General features: G+C 62.2%; 1 protein-coding gene across 4 annotated transcripts in view; it reads right to left on the minus strand.

Annotated features, from left to right (window-relative positions):
- Window positions 1-9,185: 9,185 nt before the first annotated feature.
- The window catches only part of WSCD1 (WSC domain containing 1), a 29,199-nt gene continuing 22,299 nt past the window's right edge, over window positions 9,186-16,085 (minus strand). For all 4 annotated transcript variants that reach the window (XM_034989348.1, XM_034989346.1, XM_034989347.1 and 1 more), the window contains exons 6-9: window positions 12,876-13,035; window positions 12,307-12,471; window positions 10,888-11,088; window positions 9,186-9,889 (exon numbers count right to left, since the gene is read on the minus strand). In XM_034989348.1, coding sequence (XP_034845239.1) covers window positions 9,537-9,889; window positions 10,888-11,088; window positions 12,307-12,471; window positions 12,876-13,035 — 879 coding nt within the window. In that variant the 3' untranslated portion in view covers window positions 9,186-9,536. The remainder of the gene's footprint in view (window positions 9,890-10,887; window positions 11,089-12,306; window positions 12,472-12,875; window positions 13,036-16,085) is intronic.

Genomic DNA, 16,085 nt, shown 5'->3' on the forward strand with positions numbered 1-16,085 from the left:
TCTGCAGCTGCTCGGTGGGTCTCGGTTCACGAGTGGCCGGTGGGGGATGGGGCTAAAGACGCACCTGTAACAGGTGAGCTCTGAGGACAGACACCTGGAGAATCAGGGACACAGGGGGTCATCTTGTCCGACGCCCTGACTTACCCACGAAGGTGCCCTTCAGATGGGGGCCACTTCCCAACCCCGCCCACTGGATCTGTAAAACTTGAGAGGATCAAGAATCTGCGAGGTCGAGGAAGATGCGGGGAAACAGGCATTTCATACGTTCTGATGGAGGTATGGATTGCTACGGGGTTTTTGGAGATGAGGCCACATGATACCCATCACGATTAGAACGCCACCCAGCCCCTGAGCCAGGATTTACCTTTGGGGGTCTGTCCTGCAGACCTCAAGGCGCTCGTCTATCAATGTTCACGCAGAGCAATCCTTGTTGCAACAGGCCGGCAGCGGCCCCAGCTAGAAACAGCACGCGTCTCCATCCAGCGGGGAATTGTGAACAAAAGCCTCCTGCTTACGTGGACCAGTGGCCTCTGAGGACTGCTGACTGCTCACTTGGTGTTAACCTGCACCTCCAAAGTATGGATTTTTATGTGCGTGCACGAATATTATAAGCGTAGGATAAGCAAACGCAACCTAGAAAATTCAGACAGATGAGATAAAACATTGAGTACTTTTTCCTTGTGGCAGCTGAGCATATGTGCCCTGCGTAGGAGATCCTTGCTGGAGAATGTGACACCACGTTCCCACGGCGCACCGTCGAATGGAGACGTGAGAGACAGAAAGGTCCGTGCATCGTAGGATCCCGTTGTTGCAAAAACACACGATGACTTCAAGGTTCTCACGTGTCGGTCTGTAGACGGTGGATACAGCTTTATGGCTACGGACACGCAGATAGGGACGCTCGCACGCACCTTGGTGTACTCGCTCACGGGCACAGCACAGCGTGGGTGCGCGGGCCTCAGCCGTCACCCCTGCAGCCACGGCAGGGGCTGGACAGGGAGCAGGAAAATGAGATATCAAAAAGATACTAAAACCGAGAAAATATTCGGGATGTAATGCCAAGTAGGAAGGAAAGTAAACCCCCGTGCATTGTTCACACGGGGAGGACACCAGTGTGAGAAAAGGCGCCCGCCGGTGACAGGGACGAGGTCCGGGATGAGCCCTAGTCAGTGCCCTGGGCGGGGGAGACCCAGCCCCACCCGGACGCATCCTCCGCTGGACTCAGTGGCGTCAGGGACGGTCCCACGGCCCTTGGCTTCTGTGCCATTTGAGTGGGAATTTGAATTCCAATCCTGTCACCTTTCCATACATCTGGAACCCTGTCTTGGAATTACATGCTAATAAGACGAGGGAGAGGACACGGATAGTTTCCCTAAAGATCACACTCCGCGCCCTGGGTCCCGTGGGGATGGTGCGTGAGGCAGAGAGCGGTCGGGCCCGCACCCGGCGTGATGTTGTGGCAAAAGCAAGGAGCCTGTGGCTTTCTCTGAACATCTTGTTAGACTCTGTGTCCATCAGAGGTGACTGGCTGGCGGAAAGGTGACCGTGAAGGTCTCCCACGGAGAGCCAAGCCCTTCATCATCTGACGGAGGTTGACGTGGCTGCAGAGAGGGGAGCCTGGGGGTTGTGCGGAGAGCTATTTCTGCGGGTGAGCCCGTGGAGAGCCCCCCATGTCTGACCAGGCTTTCCCGGCCTCGGGGACCCTCCTAGGCTGAGTGTGGGGAGCGGACAGTTGTCCACGTTTGCTCGGATACACGGTTGCAGGGCGAGCCCGCAGGAAGGGTGCAGCGGGATGCTGAGGGCCGCCCTGTGCGGGGAGGGGTGGGGGCGGGGAGCAGCTGCGGGTGGATGTGTGGGGACCCCAGTGCAGGACCAGGGTTCCCAAAGGGGCCGCCTTCCCGCACCCATGCCCCTGCGTGACCCCTCTTCTGGGCGCAGGCTAGACCTGGGAATGTCCTTCTAGCCGACGTAACGCCCAAACGCAACAAAGAGGTGGGACTCATGGGGCTCGTCACGAAGACTCACACCCTGTACCCCCCTCCCCTCCTCACTCTGATGGGGCGAGCTGCGGGTGAGGACCTAACGGGGAGGTCCTCCTCCTGCGAGGAGTCCTGCCCACGGTGGGGTGAGAGGCTTGGCGGTGAGCCCTCTCGCCGTGGAGCCCCCAGAGGAGCGTGCGGCCCGGCCACCTCCCCGTCGCAGCCTCAAGAGGGTCTGTGGGCCACAGGACCCACGTAAGCCGTGCCTGATTCCCAACCCACACGAACCCTGAGTCTGTGGCTCTAAGTTATGGCTGTTTGGGGGCGACTTGCTGCACGGTGGTCAGTGGATCACTAACGGTGACGTTTGCTGCTGGGGTGGGAGGCAGGCACCCTGCATTTCCCGCCCTGGCCCCCTCATCTGGGCGGTGGGGCTGGGGGAGAAACCCGGTGGTCCCCCGGGCGAGCATGTGTGCGTGGTCTGGGGGCGGCACCGCATCCTTCCCTCTCCTCATTACGTATGCAAACACACTCGCCCTCCTGCTGCCCTTAGGAGAAAGGGGGGCGTCTCCGTTTACACCTCGGGGCCTCTGATCAAAAGGAGGTTTCCGTTTAGGAGAAAAAGCATTGCCGGAGGTTTGGGGCTCAGCGTCAGGTACCAAGCGGCAGAACCAGGGGCAAAGGTCGGGTGATGCTGGTTAGACCATCTTCCCGAACATCCCCCAACAGGGCTTTGGACAAAAGCCCTGCTGCTTTGTCTCCTGTTCTGCAAACGGGAACAGGTGGTTGACCAGGAACGTGTGTCTTCAGTTCAACTCTCCAGAGAGCTGGGGTACTGCTGTTTGTCCCCCTCGTTCTGCTGCCTGGGATCCTACAGCTCACCTTCGTCCCCCACCGTCTCAGCAGGCAGGGGGTGGTCAGCAGGTGTCTTCAGCCACGTCCCCCCAACTCACAAACAGTGGTTGTTTTCCTGGAAAACTTGAAAAGCCAGATGGTTTAGGATTTTCTTTTCTTTCTTTTTTTTTTTTTTAAAGATTTTATTTATTTATTTGACAGAGAGAGACAGCGAGAGCAGGAACACAAGCAGGGGGAGTGGGAGGGGGAGAAGCAGGCTTCCTGCGGAGCAGGGAGCCCGATGTGGGGCTCGATCCCAGGACCCTGGGATCATGACCTGAGCCGAAGGCAGACGCTCAACGACTGAGCCACCCAGGCGCCCTGGTTTAAGATTTTCATGCATCCCTACTTCCTTCCCCTGATATTTGCCGTGCCTCCCACGTGTGAGTCCTATGCCAGGAGCTGAGGCTAGAAAGGTCCCTACAAAATACAGCACTGTCCCTGTCCCCACTGGCTTAAAAAATCCAGTGAAGTAAATGTGTAATTGGGGCTTTTTGCATGAATTGAAAATGGTGATTATTTACCAAACTCAAAACATGACGAATGGACGGAATATACAAAAGTCATTTTAAGAGTATTTGATGTTTTTCCACGGCACTGTCCATTTCTGGGAAGACCTGACAGAGACTGGGCTCTCGAGTGAAGGTCTGGCTTTTGGGATGTTGCTGGTGGCCCAGTGTCCCGAGCAGGTGCAGACGTGGGGCTTTTTCCCCAGAAGATGTGGACGGCATCAGGAGAACTGTCGAACATCCAAGCCGGGTGAGATCTCAGAGAGTTCTTTCAAATTTCTCAGGTTTGTTTTTTTTTTAACGAAGAACTTGAAATTCAGAGAGGAGAAGACACGTGCCCATCTGCTGGCGATGCTCATGGTCATCTGATCTGATTTTCATGGTCAGGGATCCAGTTCTCACGGTGGCTGGTTAGGAAAGCACTTGCTCAGCTTTTCCTTCCCTGAATTAAGCCCAAACGATGACATGCCCGGGAGGGCGAGACGTGGACAGCAATGGGACAAACCCTGAGAGGCGGCAAACAGATGGGAAGATCAGAGGCGGTGAGCGCCCAGCATGGGGCCGGACTTGTGCCTCAGAAAGGTGGGTGCATCCCACCAGCAGTCCGTGGAACTGGGGAGCAGGAGGTGGACTCGGGGTGATTCACAGGGTCGCTGGCTGAGGTCCCAAACCTGGGGCCACCAGGAAGGTCGACCCCACACCATCCTCCTCTTCTGTAATGAATGCAGAGCCGCCAAAACTCCAGTGAGGACCAGAACCACGAAAGAGACCACAAAGTCGACAAAGAGAGAAACTCACACCCAAGGAAATAGAGTTAACAGAGCACTGAGTGTATTTAATGTCTGTGAGTAGACGTGAAGGGGCATCATCCACAAAGCCAGTGCAGATTGGGATAAAAATCAATTAGAAGTTCTAGGAATTAAAAAAAAAACAACACATAATTATGGAAATTGACAGGTAGGTTAATGGGACCTGTATGCAGTGAAGAGCAAATGATCATTTTTGAGGATCAAAGTGCAGGACCCATGCGGTGGGATCGAGACAGCAAGTGTGGGAAACGGCCCGCCGCGTGCTGACGGATGCAGCTGGGCTCTGGAGTCCCGGCGCCAGGGAGTGAGGAATTCGAGAGGGACGCTGCGGGGAGGGGCAACGTTCAACTCAAAAATAGTTAATGGTGTCCTAAAATTAAAGAAGTCCAGATTGTGGAAGACCCACTGTGTGCTGTGCAGGATGAATTGGAAAGGAGTACAGAGTGGCCGCTGTGGACTGGGGACACGGCCCTGACTCGTGGTGACGCGGGTGAAACCTGATACCCCCCAGATGACGCCCCCAAACACACACCACACTCAGTGCAGCCCAGTGCAGAGCAGAAAGTACGGATTTCTGGACTTTTCCCACACGGGTGTTGTGGTGGACAGACCCCGAGTTGGTCACCAGGGATCCCCACCTCCTGGGGTTCATGCTTTCGTGGGACCCCCGCCCCGAGTGGGGGTAGGGCTGTGACGTGCTCTGTCTGGTGGATGCGGCTAAGGTGACAGGACGGCCTTCCTGGGATCATGTAGAAGATGTGGGACCCTGGGTCTCCCTCCTGCTGGCAGCCACATTGCGATCTTCCTACGAGAGGCCCCCATCACGTCAGGACCGTGCATGGGCCAGAGGGACCGAGGGCCTCAGTCCTACCACCACAGAAACTCAATTCTGCCAAAAATGTGGGTGAGCCTGGGCACAGACACATCCCCAGTCAAGCCTCCAGTGGGACCACCACCTTGATGGCGGGCGGCCCACGGAGGTCCACCCGGATGCCTGACCCACGGGAGCCAGGGGAGGGTGCCTGGGGGTGGGCTTGAGCTGCTGGGTTCGTGGTAATTTGTCACGTGGCAAAGGAGAAGCGGCCCAGCTGATGCTGGTGGGGTGTGATCTCAACCTCTGGCCAATCGCACCGTGTCAGCTGGGTGCGGGGCTCAGACTGTGGGGACAAGATCACTGAGGAACCTGATGCCGAAGTCCGGGTGACCGGGTGCCTGTCTGGTGGTCAGGAGGGCTGGCCCGCGATGTGAGGGGGCACCCGCCTGTCCTGCGGGTGAACCCCCCGAGGGAGCAGAACCCTTCTGTGTCTGGGATGCCCGGGACGGAGGATGAACACCCGGGCACAGTCCCTCTCCCTGCTCCATCTGGGCAGGTCTTCAAGTCCTGGCTACGCTCTGATAAAATGGCCCTCGGCACTGACCTCGGGCGCCCACCAAAGTGTATTCTGGCGAAGAACCAGCAATGAGATTAATGGGGTCGCTTCCAAATGAGCTGGCTCTGCACACTTGCCCTGTCTGTGGCGACGCCTCCAAGAGTTAAAGGGATGCAGCAGAAGGGCGGTCAGGTGGTTTCGCGGAAGGAGCCCGCGCTCCCGCCCTCACTCTGCGCGCTCGTCCTTCCAGCGCGACCTCGTGGGAGTCCCAGGTCCCTCGTCTGTGAAGCAGAGGGCTTGCGCTTGGGGCAGCTCAGCTCAGAAGCCAGATCTCTCCCCCCACCAAGGCGCACGCGGGACGAGGTCTCTGCTCTGGGAAAAGGCACCGTCCCCGGACCCCCAGCTTGAACTGGGCCGAGGCTCGGCCTCCATCTCCATCAGCCGCAGACGGAAAGAACCCGGCACCAAGCCCGCGGACCATAAGGAACAGAAGTCCGACAACCCGAGGTGAACAAGAAAGGGGATTTATTGGCTCATGTGACAAAACCATCCAGAGGGAGGGCTGGTCACAGGCAAAGCATGAGCGTTCTTAACGATGCCACCAAGTTCCTGGCTGGTTGTGCCCCCGACCACCCCCGCGGCAGAACCAGCATCATTGGAGGGTGGGCCCCTCTGCAGACCCAGGGCCGCCGACCTCCCCTCCCACCAGCAGTGCACGCTCCGTGCGTCCTGAGATGCCCTCCGGCCGCACCCCTGTAGCTCACAGGACCATCCCTGAACCCACCCATCGCCAGAGAGACGGAAGGAGCCGTTGGCTTTGTCCAGCCGGGGGCCCGACCCCAGAGATGGTGATGAACACGAATCCCCCCGTCCCCCAGAGACCAGGGCTGCTGGGGAAGGAAACGGGGGCGGGAACAGGGGGGCATGGCCCTGCCCGGCTCGCAGTCTGCCTTCCATTCCATTTCCACCTCGTCTAGGCCAACTGGTCCTGTTGGGAGCGGTGAGCAGTGTGGCCCCAGACCCATCAGTTTCCTGCTAGACCCCCGGGGATTTTCCAGCCGCAGAAAAACACACCTCTGCCCCAAGCATCCCTGCAGCTGCGAGGACCCCCCAAGCACTCCCATCTCCCCACCCCTAAGGGCCCCCCCAAGAACCAAGGAGCTCCTGCCACGTTTTAAGGGGAAAATGCATTCGGGTGTGCAAACATTATCACATATTCATGCACTCAGGATCTAATTTTAGCTGCAAGAGGCTTCATTACAAGATGCTCACATAATTAAGCAGCTTTCTTCCCAGGGTCTGGAAGCCTGTCTATTCTTCTGTCTCATTTACACATCGCTGGGATTATCAGAAATGTGTTTTAGTTTTTTTAAATTATGTATTTTGGTGTTTCCAAATTGATCGACAACGGGAGATGAAAACCATGGAGATTACATGTCTTAACACAGGTTTACGTGATTTCACAGGTGGAATCTGCAGGAAGTGGGTTTTACCACAATCCTCCACCAAATTCACACTGGCTTTTGCTCCCTGGCTGCTTAGGGCAGCAGAGGCTTGATGGGAGAAGCTGAGAGCTTGAGGACGCCTCACTTGCAGAGACAAACGGACACCCCGAGCCCCTTCCCGTGCCTCCGGGCTCTCCCCCAGGACAGGCTGTGGTGACAGCCACGGAGAATCAGCAGCAGGGCCTTTGCACGTCCTTGCTCATCGGACACCCAGGAGCACCACCCCCGTGTCGGGCACCCGACTGTGCACCGACTCAGTGTGAGTCAATGCAGGTGACCCCGTCATTCCACTCTTCTGCAGGTCTGGCTGAGGTGCCCTGAAAGTTGCAAGGCCGTCTGAGCAGCTAGCTCTCCCCCGGGAAGGAAGGGAGGTCTCTGGGCACCTGGCAGCAGGAAATGAACCATCTACTGGGGTGAGGGGCTGGCTGTTGCTGTCCTGACTCCAGGGTGGGCAGGAGGGTGGGAGGCCCGAGGGCCAGCGTGGGTCGGCCCTCCAGCCACACCTCTGCCCTTCCCAGCCTCCCCGGCGTCCGGGTCTTGTCCCTGAAGTCTCCCCGGCGGCTGGAAGAGTGAGGGCCAGATCTGGGAGCCAATCTCAGGAGGCAGCCAGCATCCGGCCCTCCATCCCCTCGAGACTCTAGGGTTGCTTGGGGGGCGCAGCTGTCCCTTGGGACGCCTTCCACAGCAGGTGGGGCCTCGCGGCAGGTCTCCCCTCTTCCTGCGACGCTGGAGACACCGCTCTATCGGGCCGACCCAGACTGGATGGTGGAACCAGAGCCGTGCCAATAAACGCTTAGCAAGACCTGGTGCTTCCAGCGTCATGCCGAGCGCAGCTGTGGGAGGGCCGGGACAGGCTCGGCACCAGCGTGGGTTTGGCGGAGCCGGGGACGGCCGTGGCGGCCTCCCTCCGAAGAGGGGCAGCCCGCCGGGCCCCCCACCCACCTGCCCACCTGTGGTGGCTCTCGGCTTCCTGCAGCCGGCGGGGAGCGCAGGCTCAGGACGTTCCAATGCCGGTTTCCCCAAGCCTCTCCCCATTTTCTTCCCCTGGTGCAGCTTGGCTCAGGCCGCAGGAGGACAGACCAAGGGGCCCAGCTGCGGTCACCCCAAGCCTGGAGAAGCTGCTGAGGGGCCCGCCCACCACCACCCACCTCGCAAGGGTCCAGCCCCACCCCCAGACCAGAGCCCTGGTCTGCACAGCCTCATTCTGAACCTGAGAGTCGGCCTCTGAAGGGCGCTCTGTTCCTTCAGGCTGAGCACCAGGCCACTGTGAGGACAGTCCCTCTGTGTCCCCACCTTTGTCCTCACCCACCACTCCATCCCCAGCTGTGCAGACTCAGACACACACGCCCCACACCCGTTCTCCAAGCCTCTGAACCTTTGCATATGCTGTTCTCTCTGCCTCAACGCTCTTCCCTCTGCTCTGCTGGAGAAATCCCTACAGATTCCTCCGGACCAGCAGCGTGGAGACCCTGAGCGCACACACGCTCCTCTGCTACTGGGTTAACTCCTATTTGGGACCAGCCTCCCCTGCCCCCCGAGGCTGTGAGCTGGGGTAGGGGGCTTTCCTACCCTCCCCCCCCACACACTGCCGGGCTAGCACACAACAGGCCACGGCGTCCGTGAGCACCCTTCCTCCGGGGTGAGTGACTGAGAGAGATGGCAACCTCACACAGAGACAGAGGGCGTGGTAATGAGCCCCAGGGACCGGGCGGGGGTGAACACAGAAGGTTTGGCCGTGGCCCCTCCCTCGAGGGTTGTGTGGATGGGGACATGGCCAAGATGGGTGGGGCCAAGTGATCCCCAAGACCCGTCCCTTCTGGGTCTCCCCATGTGCACCCCAAGCCCCCCTGCAGGCCTGTGTGCCCCTCGGGTCTGGGGCTCCCCTGGAGGCCAGCCCCTCTTGCCCCATGCCCCCTCGCCCTCACACCCGCCTCTGGGACACGGGAGGGAAAAGCGGGGCAAGGGGGCCCCTCCAAGGAGTGCTGATGTTGGACGGGGTTGTGGGGTGCACAGAGCTGTGGCAGGTCCTGAGGTCGGTGTGCAGTGGGGGGGAGGGTCCTACTCTGTCCAGTCCTGCCAGCCCGTCTACAGAGAAGGGAGACGTAGGACTGCACACTGGGGTGCCTGATGGCCACGCTACATGTGTTCATGGGGCATCTGATGCGCCGTCAGGATCGCAGGGTCCAGCAGCATCCGTGAGCTCATGCCCACGCCGGGGTGCTCGCTGCCCACGGCGCCGACGCCCGCCCAGCCCCGCGTCCGGGGGCGAGGACCCTGGCCGGCGAGTCTGCAGCGCGAAACAGGAAGCCGGACTGGGAGCCCAGCGCGCGCGGGCGGGCCGGCGTCTGCGGGTCCGAGAGGGCCCGGCCCAGCCCGCGTGGCCCCGCGAGACGGGTCTGTGAGCGCAGGGGGGCCTGCGGCGGCTCCGGCAGCCGGGCCCCAGCGAGGCCGCGGGGCAGCGTCCGGGCCGTCATCTGGGCACGTACTCGCCCGGCAGCCCGGCCCCGCCGTGCTCGCGCAGCGCCTTGTCCACCGTCCGGATGTAGCCGTCGATCAGCGCCCTCATCTCGGGCGTGAAGGGCTCGGGGTCCTGGGGGCGCCGGCCGCGCCGCCGGAAGCTGCCCTCCTTGTTGTTCTCCACGCACAGCAGCCGCTCCTCGCTCACGGACACGTTGAGGAAGGCCACCATCTCCCGCAGCGTGGGCAGCAGGCTGTGCCGCAGCTCCTCGTAATGCACCACCAGCAGCCGCTTGCCGTACCGCAGCCAGTCCAGCACGTGCGAGGACCACCACGCCGCGTAGCTGCGCACGAAGTCCGGCCACTCTGCGCGGGAGAGAGGGCGCCCGTCAGGCCCGCCTCCTGGGCGCCAGGGCGGGGAGGCAAGGGCCCCACAGATGAGGCCCTCCTGACGACCCGCGGGCAGTAAGAGCAGCACCCCCAGGCCAGCCCGGGTCACGTGGCCGTGGCTGCATCCGTGGCCGTGGCAGCACCACGTGAGGACGGACGTGGACCATGTGTGCCAAGAACCGGTTCCCTCTCTTGTGGACGGTGAGTGCCGTGACCGCTGGGCCCACGCTGGGGCAGGGAGAGCCACGGGGCCCACGTGGCACAGTAGTGTTAATGACAGGTGGGAAACGGGATGACCCTCATCCGCCTTCACCTGTCCCGGGTGACCAGGGTGAGCAGGGGTTCGGCAAGGACGCACACAGGCCCGATCGCCTGCCCCGGGGCCTCCTGTGAGGCTAAGTGAACCTGGTCCCTGCCTGATGCCGACCTGTCTCGTTGGGGGGGTGGCCAGTCTACCCCGTGACGCCGCCGGGCAGCCGCCAACTTTTGCCAATGGTCTACTCCGTGAGATTTCTATCCTAGCAAATTAGAAAGCTGGCGGGCTTTTTGTTTTGGTGGGGAAAGGTGCAAATGTCAACAAACACCGCTGCTGTAACTATCCCACCCGCACACCTCAGATGCCACCGAGAGCCTTCACTCTCCCTAGTCTTCATGATGACTCCGAGACAGGGACCACCCTGGTGTCTCAGATGAGTAAACTGAGGCTCACGAGAGCCAAGGAGGGACCAGAGCTCAGCCTCCTGCATCCGGGGGGTCAGCAAGGGGCAGGGTCGGCTGGAGGCCACGGGAGGCATCAGCCGGGGCCGAGGCTACAGGGACGGGCCTGCCTGCCCCATGGCCTTGCACCTGCTGGACGCAGCTTCCCTCTGAGCGCTCCGTGCCCTAACACCCGCCCCCCGGACCCGCGTCTCGGCCACACTGTGGGGCGGGTCCCCCCCCGGCCCCGCCACGGGCTGCCCACCCCTTTTGCCTACCTTTGCTCTTCCAGTTGCGGTCGGCCGCGTAGCCCAGGTGCCCGGCACACTTGCGGTTGAACTCGGCCACCAGGGACCTGTACGGATTCCGGATCAGCAGGATGGCCGAGTCGAACATCTCGATTTCCCTCCGGCCGCTCTCATGGGTCTTCACGCAGATGGTGCGCCGGCTGCACCAGTGATCCTTCTCGCCCTTGAACCCTGCGGGGAGAGCGGAGGCCCCTGAGGACCGCGTCGGGCCCTGCCACGGCAGCAGGCAGAGCTGAACACGCCTCCGGGAGACCCAGAAGCCGGGGGGCAGAGGCCTGACACCCCTCTGGACCCTGGAGGTGCGTGCGTGTGGGCATTTGCACGGAGATGTCCCCCAAGCACCACAAACAGCCCACGAGTTAGTGGCGGCTGCAGGCATGGCTCAGAGTGGGTACGAGACTTGCCCGAGGTCACACAGCAGCGCAGGGCTCTGGGCACGTGCCGCGTGTGTCCCTGGGAGGCCTGGCTTCCACCCCTTCCCGGCAGTGGGGGCGGGATCCCCGTCACCAGGCGCGAGGCCTGTCAGACCTTATGCTGCGGTCCTGCAGCGGGACCCAGCCCTCCCCACCGTAGCAGAGTCACACGGGTCAACAGGACGCTTATGTGCTCGTTCCGCGGTGGGCTTTACGCTGCGGATGGAGGGGCTCCACGTGCAGTCCTGCCGAGCACAGGGGCTCACAGGAACTAGGAGTAGAGGACCGGTCAGGGGTGCAGCGCGATGTCACGGAAGGACCCCTGGACAGGCGTCCCTGAACCTAGATTCTGGCCACGTCCCGACAGATCCGGGGTCCGTGAGCCTGGGACCCGTGCTCCGTAAACGAGCACGCACTTCTCCTGGGCTCTTGGGGACGCCGATGAGCCCCAGCACCACCCGCTTCGTGAGCGGCTGGGGACACGTGAAGGTGCAGCGAGCAGGGACGGGTTCTCTGATGCCGGGAAACAAGGCTCCTCTGCATCGGGGTTCGCCCACTGGAACTCAACACGCCAAACCCCGTCAGCCTTCGCCGGGGCTCCTTCTGTCAGACGCTGGGACGCTCCAGGGGAAGGAGGAGCCAGACCACAGGCTGTAAACACGGGATCTGGTCCCTGACACCCTGACGCCCACGGCGCCTTCCGTGCACGGCAGGCTGTCCCCACAGCACCACTCTCGCCCGTCACACGGGCCACATTCGCCCAGGACTGGCCGGGCACTGTGCGTGTCACTGTGGGTTGGTGCAGAGGCCAGTGGCCACCCTGAGCCAGTCCCCGGAAGCCTCAGAGGGGGAACCTCGCGGGCCACCCCACGCGGCCTGTCCAGCCCCTGGGGCCCCTGGCCCCCTGCAGACCGAGACCGCTGTGTGGACAGGTCCTGCCCCGCAGCCGGGGACCCCTGCCCTGGCCCTCACTCACCCTTGTTGTACAGGGTCCCATCAAAGTAGTAGCTCCCCGTGTAGAAGCCGGTGGCGTGCTCGATGAGGTGCCGCGCCCACGTGTTCCCGGCTCCCGGGAAGCTCGACAGAGCCACAAACACCTTGGACTTGGTGGGCAGGAACCGCCTGTCCGTGCAGCGAGTGTCTGAAAGTCCAGAGGTTGACCACCGACCGCCCCACCGGGACCCGCTGCCCCGAGGCTCCCACTACACCGACGGGGAAACTGAGGCAGGCCCGGGGAGGGGAGGGCTTGGCTGCACAGGCCTGTGGCCAGAGAGGCCTCCCATGCCCCGGGCAGCGGGCCCTGGCTCCCCGCACAGCACGGAACGCTCTGGATTCTGCAGGGGGGTGGCTGGCCCCGCCTCGCCGCTCTCCTGCTCTTCCTCAAACTATCTCCGTCCCCAGACTTGGGTCAAGGCCAGGAGCGTCCCATGTCCAGCCTCCAGGGACGGTGGAGGCCCCCCCGCCCCAGGACCATACACGGCCACGCTGGCCTCTCCAAATCCCCAGAGCGCGGGACCCCGCTCGTCCCCCAGGTGCCGAACTCACCCTGCATGGGTGTCTGGTAGACCTCGCAGTACGGGGCCAGCCTCTGCGCCTCAGGCTCCTGGCCACACAGCGAGCTGTCCACGGCGTCCCGAAGGCTGAACTGAGGCGTGGGGTAAGCGCAGTAGCACTCCCAGCCCCGCAGGATGGCCAGTGGGAACTCCTGCCAGGAGCGAGGGGGACAGAAGCATGTGGGGTGCACGCCGGGCCGGGCCTCCCAGCTCGCATCGGGATGGACGTCCGTCCTTCCAGCTCAAGCCTGGGGGGGGGGGGCACGGCGCATGGACGTGACAGCTCACAGCGGGCCAGGGACGGTCAACAGTCACAGCACGAGCAGACCCGGGACTAAGGCTGGGGGGCCGGCAGGAGTGCGGGAGGACTGGGCACGCGGGGTGGGGGCGTCCACAGGAGCCCGTGTGTGCCCGGTCAGAATGGGGCACGTAAGCCCACACAGCGCAGTGTGGGGCCCACAGACCGCAAGCCCCAAGGAGACCTCTGGCCTTCCGGTTGGGGCTCCCTGGGGAGGTCAGCCCAACCCTGCTGCGGCGGGCAGGGGGTGCAGGCCGGGACAGACTCCCCCAGTCCCTGTGGGCTCCGCCAGGATCAGGGGCAGCCCCCTCCCCTGTGCTTGGCCCTGCTCCCTCTGCCCCCACGGAGGAGACCACTGGGCACTGGGCGACCTCGGGCAAGGTGCCGAGCCTCTCTGAACCTCACCACTGAACAAGAGAAATCAGATCCACCTTGCACGTTCCTTATGAGGAAAGCCCAGCACCGGGCACGGCGCGTGCGGGCGCTCCCAGGGGGAAGGACACCCAGCCCCACTCGCCCCTGCCTGCCCCTGCCTCGTGCAAACGGGAACGCAGGGAGAGTAGGCAGGGAGGGAGGCGGGAGGCCAAGAAAGCCTCTCACAGCCCAGGCAACACCGCACAGACCTTTTTATTTTTTGCCTACAGCAAAAATCTCATAAATAAATAAGAAAAAGAAAATCAATAGCGTTTTCTGAGTGTGGCTCAGCAAAGAGAGGATCCCCGGGCTCAGAAAAGTCACCGGGCGAGTCCCAGCCATGGGAGGGCGATGCAGAGCCCCAGTGGGGGGAGGGGACTCCTGTGCTGGGGCATGTGCCCCCCCCCCCACTGCCCTGCAGCCCCCACCAGAACCTCTCCCCGCCTCCCTCCTCCTCCTGGACGCCTGCAGCGGCTGGGCCGCTGCCAGGAGCTCCCAGGTTCCCGACCCCGTCCCTCTGAGAGCTGAGCTGCCGCGTGGAGACAGAAGCCGAGACCCCACGCTGTTCCAACGCTGCGCACCCACCACGCACCCCTGCCCTGTTCCGAAGCTGCGCCCCTCTACGCACCCCCTGCCACGCAGCCCCGCCCTGTTCGGACGCTGCGCACCCACCACGCACCCCCGCGCTGTTCTGATGCGGCGCCCCCACCACGCACCCCCGCTCACCCCCGCCACGCATGCCCATCGCTGCTACAGCACTGAGCCCCCCTACACACGGAAAGCCCTGAGACAGCCCGTGGGGCCCATCTGGAACCCTAGTCTCTAGGGAACAGACAAGTCCTGTGGCTCCTGGCCTGGAAGAGGGGAAGGACCTCGCTTCCCTCCAGCCTCCTCACCAGCTCGCCCCCTCCCCTGGGACCAGAGCACCGGTCCCCATGCCTTTGCTGGAGGAGGCTCTGGAGACATGGATTTTCGGAGGATGAAGGACGGGGGAGGCAGTGGCTCAGGGTGTCTGTGGGCTTCCCCTGAGCAGGGATCAGGGAGGAAGCAGCAGGTGTGTAACCCATCAGACCCCAACACCAACCCCACAGCTCAGCAGCCTGCCCCCTCCTAGCTTCAGTTTTCCTATCTGTGAGCTGGGGTCAGGACCCCCCACCCCGATGCACGTCCTCGGTGACCCCCCCGTCATCTCTCGGGACTTCTGCTGCCCCCCCCCACGCGCGGGGACCTGAGAGTTTGACGCTGTCCGTGGGCTCCCCTCCATGGCCCCTACACACGGGACAGAGGTTGGAAGTCCCACCCCCATTGCACCTGTGAGACCCACCGTTGGCCACAGCGGTCCCTCACCCCTGCACACTCCGCACCACAGCGGGGCCCGCATCGGGGTGCAGGACAGCACCGGCGGGTCCCCACCATCTCTCCACACCCGCGGCATCTGTCCCGAGCCCACGTTCTACCCCCAGTTCAGGATGCGGCTGTATTCGGAGACGGGGTCTCTAAAGAGGTAAATCAGTTAAAATGGGCCACGGCGGGTGTGAGCCAATCCGACTAGTGTCGTCATAAGAGATTAGGACACAGACAAACGACCGTGTGAACACACAGGGACAAGATGGCCGTCTGTGCGCCCACTCCGCCCACGCGGGATCCTCCGTGGAGGAACCCCAGAGTCGCCGTCCACGAGCAGACGCACCATCGGGGTGTCCGTTCGCTCCACGCCCACCTGGGCTCTGTCCGCTGTGTCCTCGAGAGCGCCCACGGGACCCGTGTCCCGGAAGGAAGTGTCCCTCCAGCCGTGTCCGCACCTGGTGGACGCTCACTGAACGTCTGATGGATGTGCCAGCCAACGGTCGAATGTCCCCCGAGGTGCTGGTGGTGCACGTGGGCACCAGGCTCCCGTGGGCCCTGGGCTCTGCTCAGAGAAGAAAACGCCACCACGCGGGACCCCTCCCCAGCTGTAGTGGCCGCCCGCGACCCTGCACCCCACCGGCGACCCGAGCCCCTCCGCTTCCTCGCGTGGGTGAACCCGTCAAGCTTCGTGGTGCGTGCGGAGCGAGGGGGAGCCGTAGACGGTAATGCGGTTTTATTTACAACATAACCGCTCAGCAACATCACCAGATTCTGAAAACACAGAACAATTTCCAGCCCCTTGGGGATTTCTAGGACATGATTTCCATAAAAATTAAATATTGATGAAAGGGTGCCTGGGTGGCTCAGATGGTTAAGCATCTGCCTTCGGCTCAGGTCATGTCCCAGGGTCCTGGGATCGAGTCCCGCATCAGGAGCCCGCCTCTCTCTCTCTCATGAATAAATCAAATCTTTAAAAAAAAAATTGATGTAACTCTTCTCTGTCGGCTTCCCTGCTCTCCCTACCCCTACCTGGGCTTCAGCGCAAGAAGACAATCGGAGAAGGGGAGACGGGAGGGGGAGGCCGGGACACAGACATGGGACTGTTCCCATCGAAGGGGTGGAGGGGATGGTGGGGGGGACAGG

Source organism: Mirounga leonina, unplaced genomic scaffold (genome assembly GCF_011800145.1).
Source record: "Mirounga leonina isolate KUSES-001 unplaced genomic scaffold, KU_Mleo_1.0 Mir_488, whole genome shotgun sequence".
Lineage (NCBI taxonomy): Eukaryota > Metazoa > Chordata > Mammalia > Carnivora > Phocidae > Mirounga > Mirounga leonina.